This window comes from Cololabis saira, chromosome 17, assembly GCF_033807715.1.
Source record: "Cololabis saira isolate AMF1-May2022 chromosome 17, fColSai1.1, whole genome shotgun sequence".
Lineage (NCBI taxonomy): Eukaryota > Metazoa > Chordata > Actinopteri > Beloniformes > Belonidae > Cololabis > Cololabis saira.
In genome coordinates, this window is record NC_084603.1 from 10,218,347 (window position 1) to 10,238,211 (window position 19,865).

General features: G+C 43.8%; 1 protein-coding gene across 7 annotated transcripts in view; it reads right to left on the reverse strand.

Moving 5' to 3' along the window:
• Positions 1-19,865, reverse strand: part of LOC133464030 (signal-induced proliferation-associated 1-like protein 2) — a 106,593-nt gene that overhangs the window by 52,304 nt on the left and 34,424 nt on the right. For all 7 annotated transcript variants that reach the window (XM_061745964.1, XM_061745959.1, XM_061745963.1 and 4 more), the window contains 4 exons: positions 14,477-16,218; positions 10,654-10,787; positions 6,043-6,231; positions 97-271 (listed from right to left, as the gene is read on the reverse strand). In XM_061745964.1, the coding sequence (XP_061601948.1) occupies positions 97-271; positions 6,043-6,231; positions 10,654-10,787; positions 14,477-15,998 (2,020 nt within the window). In that variant the 5' untranslated portion in view covers positions 15,999-16,218. The remainder of the gene's footprint in view (positions 1-96; positions 272-6,042; positions 6,232-10,653; positions 10,788-14,476; positions 16,219-19,865) is intronic.

Genomic DNA, 19,865 nt, shown 5'->3' on the forward strand with positions numbered 1-19,865 from the left:
GAGAGAAAAAAATCGAGATTTTATTTCTGGGCAAAATCGAACAGCCCTAGTTCCTCGATGTTTAGGTTGGTGAACGTGATCCATGCTTTGTCTTACTCTTGTTATCCAGCTGAGCTCTGTACTTTGTGAAGCCTTTGAGGCGCACCCTCTGACCAAGCAGATCCAGGAACTCCTCCAGCGCCGGCCCAGCGCTCTCGTTGTTGTACATCTCCTCCTCGGTGCTCTGACCCGCCTTGCAGTAAAGCACCCCCACCTTGTGCTGGAAGCTGAGCTGGAAGGACGAACATACACAGAGACTCATTGAGTAAGTATCATTTCCTGTTGCTGAGATATATTCCATACCACACTCATACATGCGGCACATTATCCACTCAGAGCCCGCTTGTGCCTACTTTCCATCATGTCACAGCTAATGCAAAGGCCTTCGGAGCCCTTCTAGGAGAGAGCTGAAATCCCCTTTTGTGAAGCTAGGCCATGAACTCTCAGGAGCCCTGAGCAAAGCATAGATCAAGCTGAGCTATTAGCTGCTACTTAAGAGCAGCTGTGGACCAGAATAGGAGTGAATTAGAGACGTACAGAAGAATAGCTTCGGTTTACAGCTCAACGCTGCACATAGCTGGCAGCAATGTAATGTTGATATTTTCTAAACGACTTCATGTTTAAGCAATACCGATGTTTGGAAAAGCCATACAGCATCTGTGGCAGTGAAATACTAGTAAGAAATATTGAATATGACTCCTATAACACTTGATTCACTCATTATGACTAAGACGAGCCATGTATCTTTATAGAGGCATCATCGTTGAACAAAGAAGAATATTCATCAGCATAGGGCAACAAGCCAAATCTCACAAGTTTTCTCGATAAGAGAGATAATAAATGTGATATGAACAGGTCTTCTGAAGAGACAAGGAAAAAATACAATCTCTGGAGAGATTACTTTTGCTCTCTCGACTACTACGAATCCTTTATAGCTTACGGCGCCCTGATTCCAGCTGATAAAAGAACAAATTTTAAGGGAGAGAAATAAAAAAAGAAAAGAAAAAAATCACACATGAAAGATAACCCCTTAGGTCCGACACCTGTTGCCCAATATCTACAACTGGACCACTGTGGAAAAGTGTCAGCCTACAGGACAAAAAACCCACGGACTAATGGTTTATAAATTGAAACAAAGAAGAACTGCCCTTTTCCTGGTTGCAGGTTATCAGTTCCCAGTGTGCTCTTGACACTGTTGTCATGGTGACTCCTCTATCAGGCAGCCGGGCCTGCACTGAAGCTCCCGGGGTGATGGAAAGCTATTATACCATCAAGCTCAGGGGAAAAGGCATGATGTGCAATGATGTGGTCTTCTATTTTTTATATCTGGAATTATATGGACTCGCTTAACCTTGTGGTCCTCAGACTGGCCTGTGGCAAGAACGATCCCATGGACCTTCGGTGCAAATTTGTCATTGCTTGAAAAAATGCAAACGCATCAGGACACACAACACCTTCCGAATAATAGTACTCCCGGGGTTTAAACGTAATGTGTTAACCCCAGCTCCCGATAATGTGGAGCATGAAAAGTAATTTTATCTCTTTGTATATTATTCCTTTGTTTGTGCTTTCACACTTAACCATGCTGGCAGAAAGATTTCCATTATAGCTTTACCAGTATCTTGTCATGATTCAATCTCGTCTCAAATAAATAAACCAAAGCAATGACATGGGTTAAAAGAAATAAAGATTAAAAAAAAAGCACACAAGTATAAAACTTAGCGGTCAGGGAGAGAAATGAGGTCAACATGGTCCCTGGAGGGCTCTACAAAACACCCAAGGGATGCAGCCGGGTCCAACCTCATAACATGTCTCATCCAGACATCCGACGCTGCAGTGTAGGAGGAAATACATTAAAAGAAGTCCCCTGAACCTGCTCACAAGCCTCATTGTCTATCACAGGGTGCCATGCTGCACAGCTTTCATGGAAAAGCATTTTCCCAGATGATGGAAAGATCCCAGAAAGTATGGAGACAAAATAATGTGGATTCTGACGGGGCCATTTCATAGTGGATCAGCTCTGTATGTTTGAGCCCAGGATGCTCTGGTCTTAGGAGTTTGGTCAGCCAGTTGCTGTGTGTTTTTGTGTTTTTTTGTACATGGAGAAGACTTCAGTGGATGTGCGACTCTGCAAAGCATGGCATTTGCCTCTGACTCTGATTTTCAATTTAAAACCAAAGAAGAATATCCTGAATATGTCTTCTTTTTGCAGAAGATTCTGTCATCTTCTTCATAATTCCGGTCTGAGATCATCAATCTCTACTTGCTAACCCAAGTAAAGGAGTTCAAGTGTCTCATGTATTAGCCAATTAGGGTTGCAAAAAGGAGAAAAATGTTGAGTAATTTCACGAAACTTGAAATGGGAAGTTACAATTAACATCTACTTTGTAGGATGAAACTAGAAAACAAAATCTTCTAGTAAAAGTATGTAGTGTCAATCACAGCATTTTAATTAGTTAATCAACTGAAATATTCTGGAGTTGTTGAAATAATTGACTATCGATAGAAATTAGTAAAAATAGGCCCAATGAATAGATCCGAACTGCTCAATCGGCATGCTAAAGCAAACTATCAGCATCCTGTTTGGAGCGAGGAGAACTGAATGTAGGAAGGATGTTTTATTGCCAGTGATGCTACTTTAGGACTGGATTTACATTACAACTCTCACATATGGACTTAAGATCTTGTGAGCAAATAAAAAAAGGTGCTTGGGTAGATCTAGAATATGCTGGAAGCATTATCCAACCCGGCCTTAGAAAGCTGCAGGATGTCCCTGAAGGACAACACTGCTGGGGGGGAGAGGGACATGTGAAGTGCTCTGCTGAGCCTACTGATCCCAGTACCTGACCTCTTTTATAAGTGAGAGACTCTGGATGTATTGCTGCTTTCTGCTTGACATGTTTAAGTTCAAAAGAACCTATAAAAAAGGGTAACCTCCTGATTCACGACCCAAAATGTCCCACCTACATACTGTATGTGAGCTGCACTTTTCCCCCCACTGCAATCACAGCCTCAGTAGGTGGTTAGCGTCCCCCTTTGAACTTGTAGAACATATAACATTAAAGCTAGAATTATCTTTTAGAGCTGAACCGTGCCTGTGTGGGTATCAGCAGCCTTTTATGAACCCTCTAGGACTTCTATTCTGGACTGCTTCAATCCAGCGGCTGAAGACTGAAAAGCAGCCCTGGTAACTGGGAAATATCCTTCTTTCATTCTTTATTGTTGTTTTAAATGAGAGACATGCAGTGAGATTAGCTTTGTTTGGTCAGAACAATTATTGATTATTGGAAAAGATTAGTAACCTTTTTCTGACCTCTTCAATGCTGCGTTTACTATCCAACACTACTATCCACATTTTCTATGCTGACAGCTGCAAGTTCACCTTATTTAGTTTTTATAATGTCTTTAAGAATCAAGAATTTCAAATTAAAGTTGAAAAACCACAAAACTGACTGTTTCTATTTATTATAATTGTGGTATTTTTTGTGAAAATCTTATTGTTTTATTATTTTACCTAGAAAAATATGTCATGTATGATTTATACCACTGAAAATCACTTTTCAAAATCATATTAGCTGCCTAATGCTTTTTCCAGTCCATCTGCACATAGTCAGCTCCGTCAGTGATCTAAAATGTGACCTAAAATACATTCACATATGCTCCATTCTCTTCTTACGTCCAAATCCATTACAGCAAAGTCCACAACCCCGCTTTCAGGGATATTCTTTCTGCAGTACTGATCGTGAGGATATTGTGAATCTTTCTGCCTGCAGGACACTCTCACTTACCCAGCCTGCTTTCAGATCGGCAGCAGACGCCATTTACCGCACAGAAACACTCAAGCACAAAAAAGAAAGAACGAGTAGTGCGTGTATACATAACAAATAGGAACAGCCCAGATGTGATCACTACGCCGCGGCAACATCAGCTTCCCAACAGAAACACATTAACGCATAACGAAGCGGTCCAAGCCCAGCTCGCTTAAAACAGCAGATTAAAGGGGTGGTTCACATCGCAAACATTTGCATGGTAAGCTCAACATTAATGATTAAAACGGGAGTGCACATAAATACTGATATCCAAATATAAAACTGGCTCCTTCTGGATGTTTGGTTTGAGGTTTGGAAGGAGGAGAGCCAGCTGGGAAACTTTTAAACCCTTCTCAGCCTGGACCCTCCACCTCTTCAGATGGTTTCTTTTTCCCCCTAGTGTGTCAATGTCAGTTTTTACTACAATATTTTAGAGAGTACATCTGCAGACAACATCTCATTGCAAAAGCAGGTAAACAACACTGTGTCAAACAAGCTTCAAGTCAATTATTTAAAAAGTTACTTTGCCAAAAGTCTTCCAACTCGCATGCAACTTGCTTTAGAGAGGACTCTCCACTGATCTTTATTTTTATTTGTGTTGCCAAACGTCACGTGAGAGGGGCTTTTTCTTTTAGAAGAGTCTTTATCTTGTCATCTGGAAAGATTTATGCATGCTTACCAAAGTCATTAAATTAATAAGAAGCCAATCCTCTGATAGCAGAACCAACACTTCAAAATGAGCTAATCCTTCAACTCCTCCTGTTAACTTGCTGTTTGATTAGATGAGAAATTAAAAACCTTTGAGATCATACGATAAATGGATCCGACACCTGTTAATTGAGAGAGCTTCCGTCACTCTCAGCAATTCAGTTTCTAGATGACATAAAGGAAGATGCCATCCTCTGCCACATGCTAGGAGTAATACCAAATCAGCTGCTCTCAAGTGCATCCAGCTGTTTGAAAGTCAGTTTTCCTGATGTCTGAGTAGCTCATCAGTAGAACAATAGAGTCAAGTCTAGGGCTGGGTATCGATTCAAATGTCAAGAACCGATTTGATTCCGATTCTTAATATTCAGAATCGATTATCATGATTCGATTCGATTCGATCCGATTCGATATTGATTTGGCTTAGTGTTATTTAAAATGTTTTTTGAGCTGTTGCCTGAATTATATGACTGTAAAATAACTAGTGAAATAATAATTTCACAATAATTATTGTGAAATAACTAAGAAATAAATAACTCAAACAGGCCTTTCAATATCCATTTAAAGTGCAAAAAAGAAAGAAATTACAACAGTTCATGCAGTAAACAAATCATTTTAGCTTATCTAATTTATTCTGTCACCACGCACACATATTGCCATGAAGCTCCTGGCATTTTTCAGAAGTGTCATGACAAACTGTGTGTCCGACTACTGGGATTAGAGTTCACCTGGCGAAAATGATGGGGAAAAAAAAATAATCAAAAAAAAAATCGATCTTTAGACATAAGAATCGATTTTTAGGAATTAATATGAGAATCGATTTAGAATCGGAAAATCAATTTTTTTCAACACAGGCCTAGTCAAGTCCTAAATGTTGATGGTAACAGAGAGTGGGATTTGTATTGATTTGGTTAAATGTGACATTCCTTCACAGAATTCTTCAAGGTTGAAGAAAACCTCCACAGTAGGGGACCCTCACCCCCCCGGTGCTGTTAATAATAAATGTAAATAACCAGTCACACGGTGTGGACAGAGAAACTCTGAGGGTGCTGCAGAAATGTTAGCAACAGATCCTTGTGCACTGAGCTGTAGGGTGGTAACGGCTTCCACGAGATGCCAAATGTGCATCTGCAGAGTTTAGGGGCTGTGTAAATGCTCACGTAGGTAGCAGGTGTCGAAGTAACACCCAGGCAAATGTTAGGATGCAGACTTTCCCAGCAGACCATTGTATTTTAACAAGATGGGCGGTTTGACTCTTTTCACATGTCTGTGGTTTTAGCTCTGAGGCTGATGGGTGCATTTGCCAGAATCAAAACATTCCTTTAACACTTGCAGTCAGCATGAAGGCACAAGCCAATATGTTGGGGTTTTTTTCTCTCTTTTTATATCAAAGAACTTAACTTGACTCTGCAAACCTGTTCAAATCATCAGTAAATCCAGTGGATCACCTTGGTAGCACTTTAGACCGCAAGTACATCGATGCACTAACCCCTTGCTCGTCGAGTTTGAGGAGTTGCTCCGGGACTTTCGGACTGTTCAGGGCCATCCTCAGACACGGGATGTTCAGCTCAGGGATGACGTATTCCAGCACTTCCTTAAGTGGGAGCCCTCGGGCCGTTCCATGCCTTGCCGTGGATGGAATGGCATCCTCCAGGATGGCTCCTCGCAGGGTGATAAGCTGACAGGGAAGACAGATAGTCAATATTCATTCAGCCAAGCCTGTAGTGTGCCATGTTAAGTCCTACTTGTACTGTGTTATGGTTACGGCTGAGTGTGCTCTCACATGCCGCCTTAGGATTCAGGGCAATTACTCCATCACTTTGCATTTGGACCGCACAAGAAGCTCAAATCCTGAATAATTAACATAAGCTAACTTAGAAGTAAATGTTAAGTGTTTTTTTTATATATCTTAAGCGTATTAATGCAGCAGTAAAGGATATGGCCTGAGAGCATGCACTCTGTGAACTCGTGTTGTTGTTTTTGGAACATGAAACACACACATTTACACCCATAAATCCCGTTTTCATCCCTGTGTACATGAGTTTCATCAGTCAATGGCTATCTGACAGAGAGGCTTTTGGAAAAGCAGATTATTCTACAGACTATGTAAAGAAGGGAGTGAGAGAGGGAACGGGACCGAAGAAGTGAGGGCACTGAGGCTAAATGGTGGAGAAGGAGAAAACGCAAACAGACGGGCCAGTGGTTGAGGAGTTAAAACACTCTCTGCGTGCTACTTGCAGGGCGACCGTGACCCAGATACTGTATATTGTTTTATCATGGGAGTGGTGCTTCAATCTGAGAACGGTGCTGGGTATCAGTGACATTTCCCTGCCTGACGCATCTGTTGCACCTGAATTATTCAGTGACTGAGACCAACCAGCATCAATCAAGGAAAGCTTTCAGTACACCAGGGACACCTAGACTACTCATCTAAGTTGTGGATTAATCATGCTGGGAGTGCACACAGTCATCTGAACAGGAAAATCAACTCTTTCTATTCAATAGTTGTACACACCCAGTAAAATTGCCATCTGGTCCTCCTAACCACGTCTTAAACTTATGTAAACACACCCTCAAGTGATCGACAACACACAACGTAGTACAATGTGATTATGTCTTGACCATGAACTAAAAAAAGTTTTAAAAAAAACAAAACAAAATAAAAACTACCCCATGATCCGATATGTTGAAGAATCCCATTTAGCAGAATTATGTTAATGTCAAAGGCTTTTAAAGGTTTCTGCTTCTAAACTCTACTGTTTAATGCTTTGTAACAAATGTTATGTAAAGCACTTTGAATTGTCTCGTACATTAAATGTGCTGTACAGAAGAACTTGCCCTTTCTTCTATATGATTTTGTCAGTGTCTCACACCACGGCGGAGAGGTTTCAGCTCAGTTTTCTTTCAATTGTGACATAAAGTTCATGGAACGCTTCATATCATTGTCCTGCTGTTTAACAAGACGGCCCCAAAGTTGACTCTGAAATACTCTGGGGTGCAAAGGATTTCATGCTGACTCACAGCCCACATCGTCACCCAAACATCACAGCAGGTATGAGGTTTTTATGCTTTGTTTTTACTTAGTTTATGGGGCACTGTGTATATCCTCCCTTTAGTTTCAATATTTTGTTGTCGTCTTGTAGTTTGTTCACATGCAAATTTGCGAACTTAAGCCATGACGCCATGTTCTTTTTAGGCATGTTTTCATTTTAGAAACATAAAACTATTGCTATGGTTACATCTGGCATCTGGACTGCGTCGGCGAATTCAATCCTTGAAAACAAAATAATAATTGATACATGGCAGACCGCATTTTTCTTTTTAAGTGCAACCAACGTGTGACACACAGACGAAGCCTCATGACAGATGCAACATTCCAGTGGAGTTTTCACATGTGTGCATGACTGGCTGCAAGATACGCGGTTATGTGGATGGAGACCTTTTCCAACATAGACTTGAAACGCTAATGCGGATTGCCAATCAGTTTTATTTTAAAATGGCCTCTTAAAATGAAGATCGACACAGCCCTGGAGAGAAGGAACTGAACCTTGTTCCTGGCAACCTTAAATATTCCAAAAAGAAGGAATACTTAAAAGAGTACGTAGAGTAATTCGTAGAGTAATTCATTTTTAAGGGTGTCCGGATCATTCTTTTTTAAAATACTGTGTTGTCTTAGATTTTTTGCAGTTTTTGTGAAGCGGCATGGTCTGACCAAATTACTATTGATTTCTTTTACACGTAAAACTAGAATTGGTAGAGGGTGTACCTTCTTTTTCAGAGGATTTGATTGTTTTTGCACGTTGGTGTTTGAGAAAATCAACAAGGAAGGTCGTTCACATCGGTTCTGACAGCATCAGCATTTGCATGACTGACAAGAATCGCTGGACATAGAGCGCTCAGAGCAGATTTACTTGTGCAGCTTGACTGAGCTGCACAAGCTGAAAGACCTTAAAATGTCTTTCCTCATACAATATGATAAAAATGAAACATCCAAGTCCTAACTAGTAAAAAAAAAGTACCCCAGAGTAGTGCAGGGAAAAGTGTCGATTTTTAAGGTGGTATAACCCGCCACAGAGCCATGCATTTCCCACCGATTACCTTTGTTGTAGTGTTATGAGCCTTTCTACACAGAAATCACGTTTAAAGGGGACCTATTATGAAAAACACGTTTTGCTTTAACATATATAAAGTGGTCTCCCCTCAGTCTGCCAACTCAGAGAAGGAGGAAAGCAACCAAATTCTGCAGTGTCTGTACAGCCGCCCGGATGAGCCGTCCAGTGTCACGTGACTTCTACGAGCCGTTCAGATTCTGCTCCTGTCGTGACGTCACGACAGGAGCGGTGCGTGAAACCACGCCCACAACTAACTCTGCCGGCCGGAGATTCCGCCATTTTTTCGTAGCGGTGTATCGCGTCATTGCGTCAGGCAGCCAATCAGCACAGTTCCACCTTATCATAGCTGCCCGCCCACTCAGAATCCCAAATAGAGAAGGAGGTTAGAAACGGGGAAGATAAATGCTGCGTTCCATTTACCTCGGAAGTCGGAACTGGGAACTAGGAATGACGTCACAGCCGAGTTATCAGCGTTCCAGTTACAAAGTAGGAAAACAAGATTGTAGTTCGCATATACTACATGAAAAATGTAAATTACACTATAGCAGCATATATATGCCGAACAATACTTGTATACGACTGATTTAGTGTGACCAAAACTAGAATGAAGTGCTACAAATTTTTACAGAGCTCTCTTCTACTGTTTACAACCGGGGCAGCCATCTTGGAATGTGAACTCGGGGGTGGTGAAGACTCTCCCACTTTCCCAGTGGGAAATCCCACTTTCCCAGTGGGAAATCCCACTTCGAAGGGCGTTCCAGTTGAAAAATCCAACTGGGAACTGGGAAATCCCCACTTCCGAGGACAAATGGAACGCGGCAAAAGACATGGCTTAAGGCTGAATTACACTTCTGCGTCAAAACGACGCTGTGTCTACGGCGTGTGGTTTTTGGACACGCAGAGGACACGCCGTCACATGCGCCGTCAGTGACGTGCACCTCCCGAAAATTGTAACTACGCGTCGAGGAGACGCAGACCACACGCAGACCGAGAGGGCTGTGATTGGTTCGTTTGAAAGCGAAGCATTTCCGGTTTCCGGTTTGAATCAGTAGTGAACTTCCAGGGCTTTTTTCTTCGTTTATATGTGATTTTTTTTGTTTTTGTTTTTTGCACAATAGTTGTCCTTATTTCTTTGATTTACTGTGACCGGAAAAAGTCGGATAAACCATTCAGAAAAAGATCGCTAACTAGTGGCCGCGGGGGGTACTGCACCGCGACCAAACGGAGAGACGGAGAAGTCTGAACGATTCGTGACGGCACCACGGGTGCGCCGTGTGCTCTGCGTGTGTGTGACGCAGAAGTATGAAGGCTGAATTACACTTCTGCGTCAAAACGACGCCGTGTCTACGGCGTGTGGTTTTTGGACACGCAGAGGACACGCCGTCACATGCGCCGTCAGTGACGTGCACCTCCCGAAAATTGTAACTACGCGTCGAGGAGACGCAGACCACACGCAGACCGAGAGGGCTGTGATTGGTTCGTTTGAAAGCGAAGCATTTCCGGTTTCCGGTTTGAATCAGTAGTGAACTTCCAGGGCTTTTTTCTTCGTTTATATGTGATTTTTTTTGTTTTTGTTTTTTGCACAATAGTTGTCCTTATTTCTTTGATTTACTGTGACCGGAAAAAGTCGGATAAACCATTCAGAAAAAGATCGCTAACTAGTGGCCGCGGGGGGTACTGCACCGCGACCAAACGGAGAGACGGAGAAGTCTGAACGATTCGTGACGGCACCACGGGTGCGCCGTGTGCTCTGCGTGTGTGTGACGCAGAAGTATACTCAGCCCTTTAGAGACTGAATTTCAAATTTATTTAGCAAAAACAATCAAAAGCTTGTTTTTAAGACCTTTAAGGTGCTATTGCTCACCTTAACCCACTGACCAAACAGAAAATAAGGAGCATGAGGTTGGGATGAAAAGCCATTTGACAATCTGCTGCCAGATCATAGGCGCAGAACTTGGAACAGGCTGTGTGCAAGGAGCTACAACTACCTGACTGGTTCTGAAGGTGACACGATAGTTGTACTGCATTCCTTCCTTCTCTTTCCCATCATCCAGCTTCTCCCTTCGGACGCTCACTGCCACAGGTCCCAGATGGTCATCTACACCAAAATAGCTTTGATGCTCTGGAAGAGATGCAAGAAAGATCATCGTTAGACACTAAAAGCCTTGTTCACACGTTTATGAACGTCATTAGAATATCACTTCACATTACTCAGTACATGTATTTGCTAAAATATTTAGTGGCCAATTTGTAGCACTGATATTAGAGACAATGTTACCCATGATAAGACCTGCCAGCTCTGAAAGAGGTTTCCAGGACGAGTATTAAAAAATAAAAGGAATTCAATTAAATTAAAAAGCACTGTGGCTCAGTGGTTAGCACTGTTGCTCCACAGCGAGAAGGTTCCTGGTCCGACTCCTGTGCTCAGCAGGAGTCGTGCTGTGTGCAGTTTACATGTTATCTCTTTGCTTGCATGGGTTTCCTCCGGCTTCCTCCCACAGTCCAAAAACATGTATGTCAGGTTGACTGACGATCCTAAATTGCCCGTAGGTGTGTGTGCGGGAGCATGCATGGTTGTTTGTCCATATATGTGGTCCTGCAACAGACTGGCAACCTGTCCAGGGTTAGTCCCTGCCATGTGCCTGTAGTGAGCTGGGAGAGGCTGCAGCAGACCCCTGTGAGTCTGAATGCGATTAAGCTGGTATAGAAAATGGATGGATAGATGGATTTACTTGCTGAATTCAAATCCAGGAAAAAAGTAGTTACATGTTGGTTTCACGGTCATAACCATGTCGATTCAGTTTAGAGGCAGAGTATGTGTGCCTTTATACTGCACAAATTTTGCTGAATTTTTCTCAAATCAGAGCTGGAATGTTGTAATGGTTGTCATTTTTCATGAGACCCAAGAAACAGGCTGTGGTTTTTTAATCTGCTGTGTATATTGGGTTCTTTCTGTGTAGAGTTGGTCTAGTCTTCCAATTATCTTGATGCTCCTGATGCCACTCTCCCCCAAAATGGACTGTACATATTGTTATTGTTTTTCTTTCCCTCATTATGTCATCCCTGTAACATTTTGGTTATGCGCTCAGAGTGTACCATTCTCCTCCCTCTCAAAATAAGATGGGACCGGCTCCAACCCCCTTTGACCATCTACAGGATTAAGCAGGTATAGCTGATGGACAGGATTATAAGATCAACATGCCAGACTATTTGTAAGAGCTGTAGATGAAAAAAGAGGAGATTTGTATAAATTATAAATTAAGTATCAAGCAGGGTCAGAAGATTACTGACAGCACATCCATTAGTTTCAGTGACAGGCCACGCAGCCATCAAATCTGGCATTTTACACAAAGTGTGTGATCTCTGGAAAATCATTTTCGAGAGCCCTTGACCTATGGCAGGTTATCTCAAATACTGATGGGCAGTTTATTGGGAAAGGTCCTGCTCATGTTTGTGGTGGCAAATCAAACCTCCAGCCTCAACAGCCCATTGTTCATGAACATGATCAAATGTGATGAGCAGATTACCATTACTTTCATTGCCTCCCACAAGGATGAATGTTTTAATTTGTCGATGCATGCTATTTCTTTCCTCCTGCAACACCCTCAGGCTGAGATGTTAATTTTATGAAGTAAATTTATGATAATCTAACAGGAAGATTGGTATTATATCTGCAAATTAGGAATCTTCGGCAAGATCTCTTCCCCCCACATTTCCAGTAAGGTTGCTTTTGTTCAGTCTTTCTAGGAGTTTTGTGTTGTGTGATATAATAAAAATTTTAATGAACACAAGCAGAGCTTCAGATTTCTTAGCCCGAAGATGTTTTCATCATTAAGAGCCAGAACGAATTTCATGTTTACAAAGGGAATATTATTATACCTGTGTGCTTGCTCGTCTTTGTCTGTGTGTGTGTCTGTGTGTGTGTTTGCTTAGATTATAGACAGGAGCAGAGCTTTGCACAGGCTTTGCAGTGTCCTGAGCAAACACTCCCTAATCCGGGCTAAAGCCAAGGAGAAAGACCTGGACTCAACAGACAACAAAACCTCAACAGGGAACTAGAGTGCTGACATTCACAAAGAGATTTCATCTGAAGTTTAGATTTTACATTCATGCCATTAAGTACATCGCATAATTAGGCTGAATCCTGTCACTTTATAGAATAAACATGAATAATACATGAATTGCACCAAGACAAAGCTGGATCAAACTGAATAATAAATGGCTTTATAGTTAGAGTAGACTGAGGGGAAATGCTTGGAGAGGCTTAAGGTCAAATGTTGGTAGGGTGGAGGTATGGTGTAGGAGGCCGCAAGGCATCCACACAGTAACTACACAATGAATGAGACAGCGCCGGTTGTAGATGAGACATTTATGTCAACACATTTTTAACATCTCACATACTGCTGACAATTTGCAAAAAGCTGTGAAATGGTCGACTTTGATAATAAAGTCAACTAAGGCCAATTTGTAGTGTACAGTGCAGTAATGCTTATAAAATATTTCAAATCTGTCCTACAGTGCATGCTCCATATTTCTGACATTTAGTGCTCTATATTTCAGGTCATATGTTGTCATAAGGCACATATTTTACATCAGCCTCGGTTGCATTATCTAAGTGTCAGCCCACATCCAGCATGTGACCTCAATATGGTTGTCGGGAGAAGCTGCCCTTTGACTCAAAGCGTTGCATCCATTAAGACGGCCGAGGTGGAAACATTATGGTCGCTGAGGGACAAGCAGCACTAGGTGGTCAATAAGATCAATGTTCAGCCCAGGTTGATAAAAGCTTACAGCAAAGAGGTGACATGTGGTCACGTTCGTGCAAGTGTGTGTTTGCGGTAAAGCGCAGGTGCTGACAGACTTGTCTCTGCAATAAAACACCTCATGGAGAGGGAGAAAGCACTCCATCCAAACAAAAAAAAAAAGAAAATCAACAACACATCTTCTTTGAAAGCTATAAGAACAAAACTGAAACTGACAGCAAGGCAGGGGATTATACAGTAACCTGTGCTGCCATAAACGATGAGATCAAACGGCTACAATGACTGAGGCAACATGTAAAATGATTACCAGAAGACGTTTGGTGGTACACTTGGTGAAACCACAAAGCGCATTATTAGCATTAGCATTATTTAGCAGAAGTTCAGACATGAAGTGTGAAAGGTGAAGCAGCTGTGTTCTAGGGGGCTTAAGAATGAGTAATTCAATCTGCTGAGAGCAGCAAGCACAGACAGCGGGCAGAACAGATATGTATAAAGTGGTGATGGGCCAGCGTCAGCGTGGCATTTGCAGCTTTACTCACATAGGTGTTTTAATGAGGAGAGCTGGGACCCCGGCGTACTTTTGCTGACCCCTAAAGCTTCATAGGAGGAGTCCTCACACCCTTGCGGTCCCCATGGGGAACAGCTGCAGCTCACCCTCTCCCTCACCTCTCTCTTCTCACATAACTAATGATAGTATCACTGCAGGGGTTGGAGTAATATCCCAAGGAGGACATGGACACTCCTCTGCCAAGAAAGTGTAACACACACCCTCACACCTAACACAAGTCTGCTATTGTTCTGGACCCAATTTCATATGTTCCTACAAAAATAACCGGGACATCAAAATATTTGACCTTTTGCGTTGAGTCTCATCCATTTGGGGAAGTTTTTCACAAAAGGGATTCTGCAAAATCTCATTTCAAGGAAATGATTTTGCTTGAACAGCTCAATAATCCTCAACAATGAGTAAATCAAATCCTTCTGTATCATCACTGCTGACATCTGTAAAGTCAAAAATGAAATAACATTTTTCATAAGAGTCTCTTACCTCTCCCATAGAAGTATTTCCGGAAATAGTATGCTCCAAGATCAATGTGCTCAATGATGTAGCGTTTGACCTTCTCCCTGTGGATTGGCTGGTTCTCTCGAGGCACCTCTAACACCGACACCCCTGCGTTGGTACAGTGGGAGCTTAGCGATGATTCAAAAGAGCAGCTCTCCGATATACCACTGTAGTTGGCACTGTTGATTCTGGAGAGGGAGATCTTCCTCTCTCCTTCCCCACCGATTTCATTGCGAAAGTGCGGACAGCTCAACACTAAGCCGTTACTCTTTCCATCCCCTTCATCTACATCCAAGTTCTCTTTGGGGTTCAAATCCTCCCTGCTGCCAAGTGGAGACTCAAACATGGGGGGATTGACACTGCTACATCCTGCTGCTCCGGCGTCCGCTCCAGCTCCGGCTCCGGCTCCGGCCACAGCTCCACCTCCTGACACACCACTGGCTTCGGCTCCTGCTCCAGCTGATGCAGCTGAAGCTCCAGTGGTTGTGTTCTTCCTCTGGCTCAGGTTAGCTCTGCTGGCGACGGCTTCGCTGATGTTAAAAAGCACACTCTGGACATCGTAGTGGGCAAAGCATTTTTGGAAGCTCAGAGGTCGCCGGTCGTCCTCGAGAGAGAGTCTCAAGGCATCGCTCTCGCTCTTTATGGTCCGCAGTTTTCTGAACAGAGAAGGTTCTGTTGACTCTGACTTGAGACGTCTCATGAAGGACTTCTCCCGTTCTCTGCTGTAGAGGAAGGAACTGTCCACGTAATCGTAGCCTGGAATGTGGACTATTTCACCCCTGGCAATTTGTGCTGCAGTCTGTAAGCTTGGGGACAGCGAGGCGTCACAGCGCAGCAACTCTTGGAAACCCAGAGGAGGTATGCTGCGATGGTCCAGGTTATCCACTCTGTAGCCCCGAAGCATTGTGAAGAAGCCATCCCCCCCGAGGCCCTGCCGGTCAATGGAGGACGTGCTGCCGTACTCACGGTGCAGCGAAGCTCCAGTGTTTGGGTTAACAGCGTTCTGGTCCATTATGTCCTCGGAGTCAATGTCACTTATGGTGACATCACTATTGCTTCGTTGACGGATGGGATGGAGACCCTTGAGCGGAGAGTGGCAGAGAAGGTCATTCAGGCTGTATTTGTCAGTGTAGTCCACCTCCACACAGACCGGCTCGCCCTGCTCTAGTATGTCCACGGTGTGCTCCTGCTGTCCATTCTGGAAAACTGGTATCACACTCTGGTAGTTCGGGCAGGGCCGTCCATCCCATCCATCTTTCCTCGGTGGCCATTCTGTCACCCTGGCCCTGACCCCCATTTTAGGCACGGCCGGGGCACCGTTTGTTTTCCCCAAACCATCAGGCTTCACCTGCATGCTGGAGGCCGGCGGTCCCATGCTTCCGTTCAAGGCTTTGAGTTTCCTGCTGAAGAGCTCCTCTGACTGCATAGCTCTGGCGTATTCTTCTGGGCCTCCCACAATTCCCACAAGGTTTGATTTGTTATCTGTCACAGGGCTCAAAATACTCATATCCTGTTGGCAGATTCCTTGAAGAGCTGAATTTCAGGACCCGTCTTCATCACATCATGTGATTTGCTCACTGGTGAGCAAAGGTGGAGTCTCTTTCCTGAGTCAAAGAAGCAGCCGCCGTCATAACTCATAGAGGCCGGGTGGCATGACAATTGACACGCAGCATTTGGATGTCAAGGACAAGTGTGGTGAGAGCGCTGAGGGCAATGCAGGATGACAGCTGGAAGAAACAAAAACAGAGAAGAAAATGTTCAGCCCAAAGCAAGCGTTTAAACATTGTAACAGAGACATTTTCATTTCACACATGAGAAACAGCTTTTCTCTATTGTAAATATGGAAAATCCAGTTCAACCGTTAAAAAAAAGACTGCATTGCTGACCTACATTTTCTGTGGCCTGTTATCTTCCAGTAAAGTCTCATGATGGGACACAGCTTTAGAACAATGAAGACTCCTTCACCCAATACTGCTAATTAGTGTGTTTGGGAAGAGAAGATGCTATTATGGGCTTATAACAAGATAGGTGTATATCATTGTTTGTGCTTGCAGCCAATAGTGAACAGATGGTGGTGAAGCAAATTACAGTGACAAGAGGCAGATGTTCAGTTAAATGTTCACATGCACCAATATCTGATCCAACTGTTTACAGCAACACAAATCCTGAAAATTCTGCAGCGGGGATATTTTTGTGTTTTCAATGCCGGTTCCACTTCACCTTTTTATCCGACGAAGTCGGTGGGGAAGAAAATTAACAAGAGTTAAATTGTCCCTGACAAATAAAACAAAAGAAGCCGGTAATATTAAGTGAAACTCACCAACAGGTGAGGGGTCTAGTCTACTCTGCTGCCACAACTTCAGAGGGCAACCTTTAAACTATCTCACATGGTCAGATATAGAAAGAAACTGTGTAAATAAACAGACAAAAGGCTGATATCAGCAGTTATTACTCATTAACCTGGGCATCCAAGGACAGAAGAAAGCAGAGCAAACATTGCATTGCTTTGTCCTTGGACAGCACCTTGGTTTCCTCTGGGGTATTTCAGATGTCAGACATCATGCTGCAAACTCACATGGTTTCCATTATTATTCATGAGTAATGCCCGCACACACCAGCAAAGCACTAGGTAGGTCATTGAGCCGTTTTCATCAGTGGTAGATAATAAGAAGAGTGAGCAACTTCTGGAAAACAAGCAGGATGCTCTCATTAATGTCATCTAGTTATTTTAGGTGCTGCTCCACGTCCAGTGGGAGTAGTGGATGTGAGGGAAGTGGTTGCTCTGGTCTCATCTCTTCATTCACTGAATTCTGCATGGAAGACCAGACTCAACCACAGTGCAGTTAACTGGGAGACTGGGGAGCCTCCCAAACTGACCTAAATGCCTTTTCCTTGTTCTTTCGAGCTGGTGGTGTGCTCATTTCTTCACATTCACATAAAAACCCCATGAGTTACCCAGCAGTCCCTCAGCATCACGAAGAACATGGCACTGGATCACCAGCAAAGACAATTAGCCCTGCTAACTCAACTCCCTAAGATTTTGTTTTGCTAATCATAGCTGAATGCGGGCCTGTTGTTCTGGTACTTTGCCTCAGCCCCAGCTGCGGGCCCTTAATATGACACTTTCTGCTTCCAGACAACTGTTTACATTTCTCTGTGTCATTTGGTGTTAAGGGGCAAGGAGTGGGATAAGCTATTTTAGGAGGGAAATGTGGGCCACATCAAGATTAGCTGCAAACCAGACTAGACAAAGACACCAGGGATGAGTTGGAAACATCTTCGTAATAAAGTATTCACTTCAGCCTGCATGGATGAAATAGAGGTTAATGCACGCGTGACCCAAATGTGTTGGAGCAGGATGGTTATCGAAGCTTCTCAGTCACAGACCAAATCATTCCCCATCTTCTCTTTCCGTTACGAACCAGACTTTATAAACACGGATGCAATAACAAACAGGGACGTGCATGCCATGTCGCTGTTTTGAAATGGGGATTCAAAGACAGCAAGAGACTGTGTTGTGCTATTTCAATGCATATCACAATAAAAAGAACTGCTTTGGGAAATATTTACATCCATTAGAACTACTAAATAATCAATAATGGCATGGGTAACTATCCAAATGTAGCATGTAAAAGGTGCTTATCATTTGAACTGATATTATCTGGATCTTAAGAGCTAGATCGGCAGATATGAAAAGTTTAGTTATTATTCTTACAATGATATTGTTTGTGTAGTCAGATAAAACGGAAATGTCTAACTGACAGCATAGAGTTTATAGGTGTGTCAGTAACAGCTGAGTTACACTTCACTTGCACAGAAATGGAAATGTGTTGATCTGATGAAGAAAGTATTTTTGTATTCTTTGAAAATAACTTCAACAGGACTTGAAACTCGTTTAAGTGAACTTCCAATATAATGAAAGCAAATCAAGAGGAAATGGATTTGAAAGCTACAAACGCTGAACAGATACCACAAGAAAGGGATTTTATTTTCAAAGTGAAGTTGTGTGATTAACAGTCAGCGTCTAACCTGGCTGCGTGTTGTTATAGGCCGCGAAATGGCATGTACCTTGATTTGATGTAGGTAGAGTATGTGATCTAAACAATAAGGTTTACTTTCTGGGCAACTTTAATATGGGCAGGTATTTCAAATCAAGGACACTCGTTTCTAAGCTGCTTACTTGTGCAGATACTTGCAGATACTGAAGTGCGTTCAAAAGAAATATCAATTCCTGTAGGCTGGCGTGATCACAACTTAGTAGCAATCGGACGAAATACCAAAATCTCATCACAAGATTATTTTAAAGTGGGTATTTAAATACTTGAGCTGGAATAAGTGAGTAATGATGTACATTGCATTGGTTGGTCTACAGCAGGACACCCTAGGCCGGAGGTCAATGATCGACTTTGTTGTCGTTTCATCTGACCTTCGGCCGTATGTCTTGGACACTCGGGTGAAGAGAGGGGCTGAGCTGTCAACTGATCACCACCTGGTGGTGAGTTGGATCCGCTGGCAGGGGAGGAAGCTGGTCAGACCTGGAAGACCCAAGCGTATCGTGAGGGTCTGCTGGGAATGTCTGGCAGATTCCCCTGTCAGGGAGGTCTTCAACTCCCACCTCCGGGAGAGCTTTGACCGGATTCCGAGGGAGGCCGGAGACATTGAGTCCGAATGGACCATGTTCTCCACTTCCATTGTTGACGCGGCCGTCCAGAGCTGCGGCCGTAAGGTCTCCGGCGCCTGTTGCGGCGGCAATCCCCGAACCCGGTGGTGGACACCGGAAGTAAGGGATGCCGTCAAGCTGAAGAAGGAGTCCTACCGAGCCTGGCTAGCTCGGCGGACTCCCGAGGCAGCTGACGGGTACTGGCAGGCCAAGCGTACTGCGGCCCGGGCGGTCGCGGAAGCAAAAACTCGGGTCTGGGAAAAGTTCGGGGAGGCCATGGAGGAGGACTACCGGTCGGCCTCGAGGAAATTCTGGCAAACCATCCGGCGCCTCAGGAGGGGGAAGCAGTGCTCCACCAACACTGTTTACAGTGGAGGAGGGGAGCTGTTTACCTCGACTGGGGACATCGTCGGGCGGTGGAAGGAATACTTCGAGGATCTCCTCAATCCCGCTGACACGCCTTCCGTCGAGGAAGCAGAGGCTGGGGATTCAGAGGTTGATTCATTCATCACCCAAGCTGAAGTCACTGAGGTAGTTCGGAAGCTCCTCAGTGGCAAGGCACCGGGGGTCGATGAGATCCGCCCTGAGTACCTCAAGTCTCTGGATGTTGCGGGGCTGTCGTGGCTGACACGCCTCTGCAGCATCGCGTGGCAGTCGGGGACAGTGCCTCTGGACTGGCAGACCGGGGTGGTGGTCCCTCTCTTCAAAAAGGGG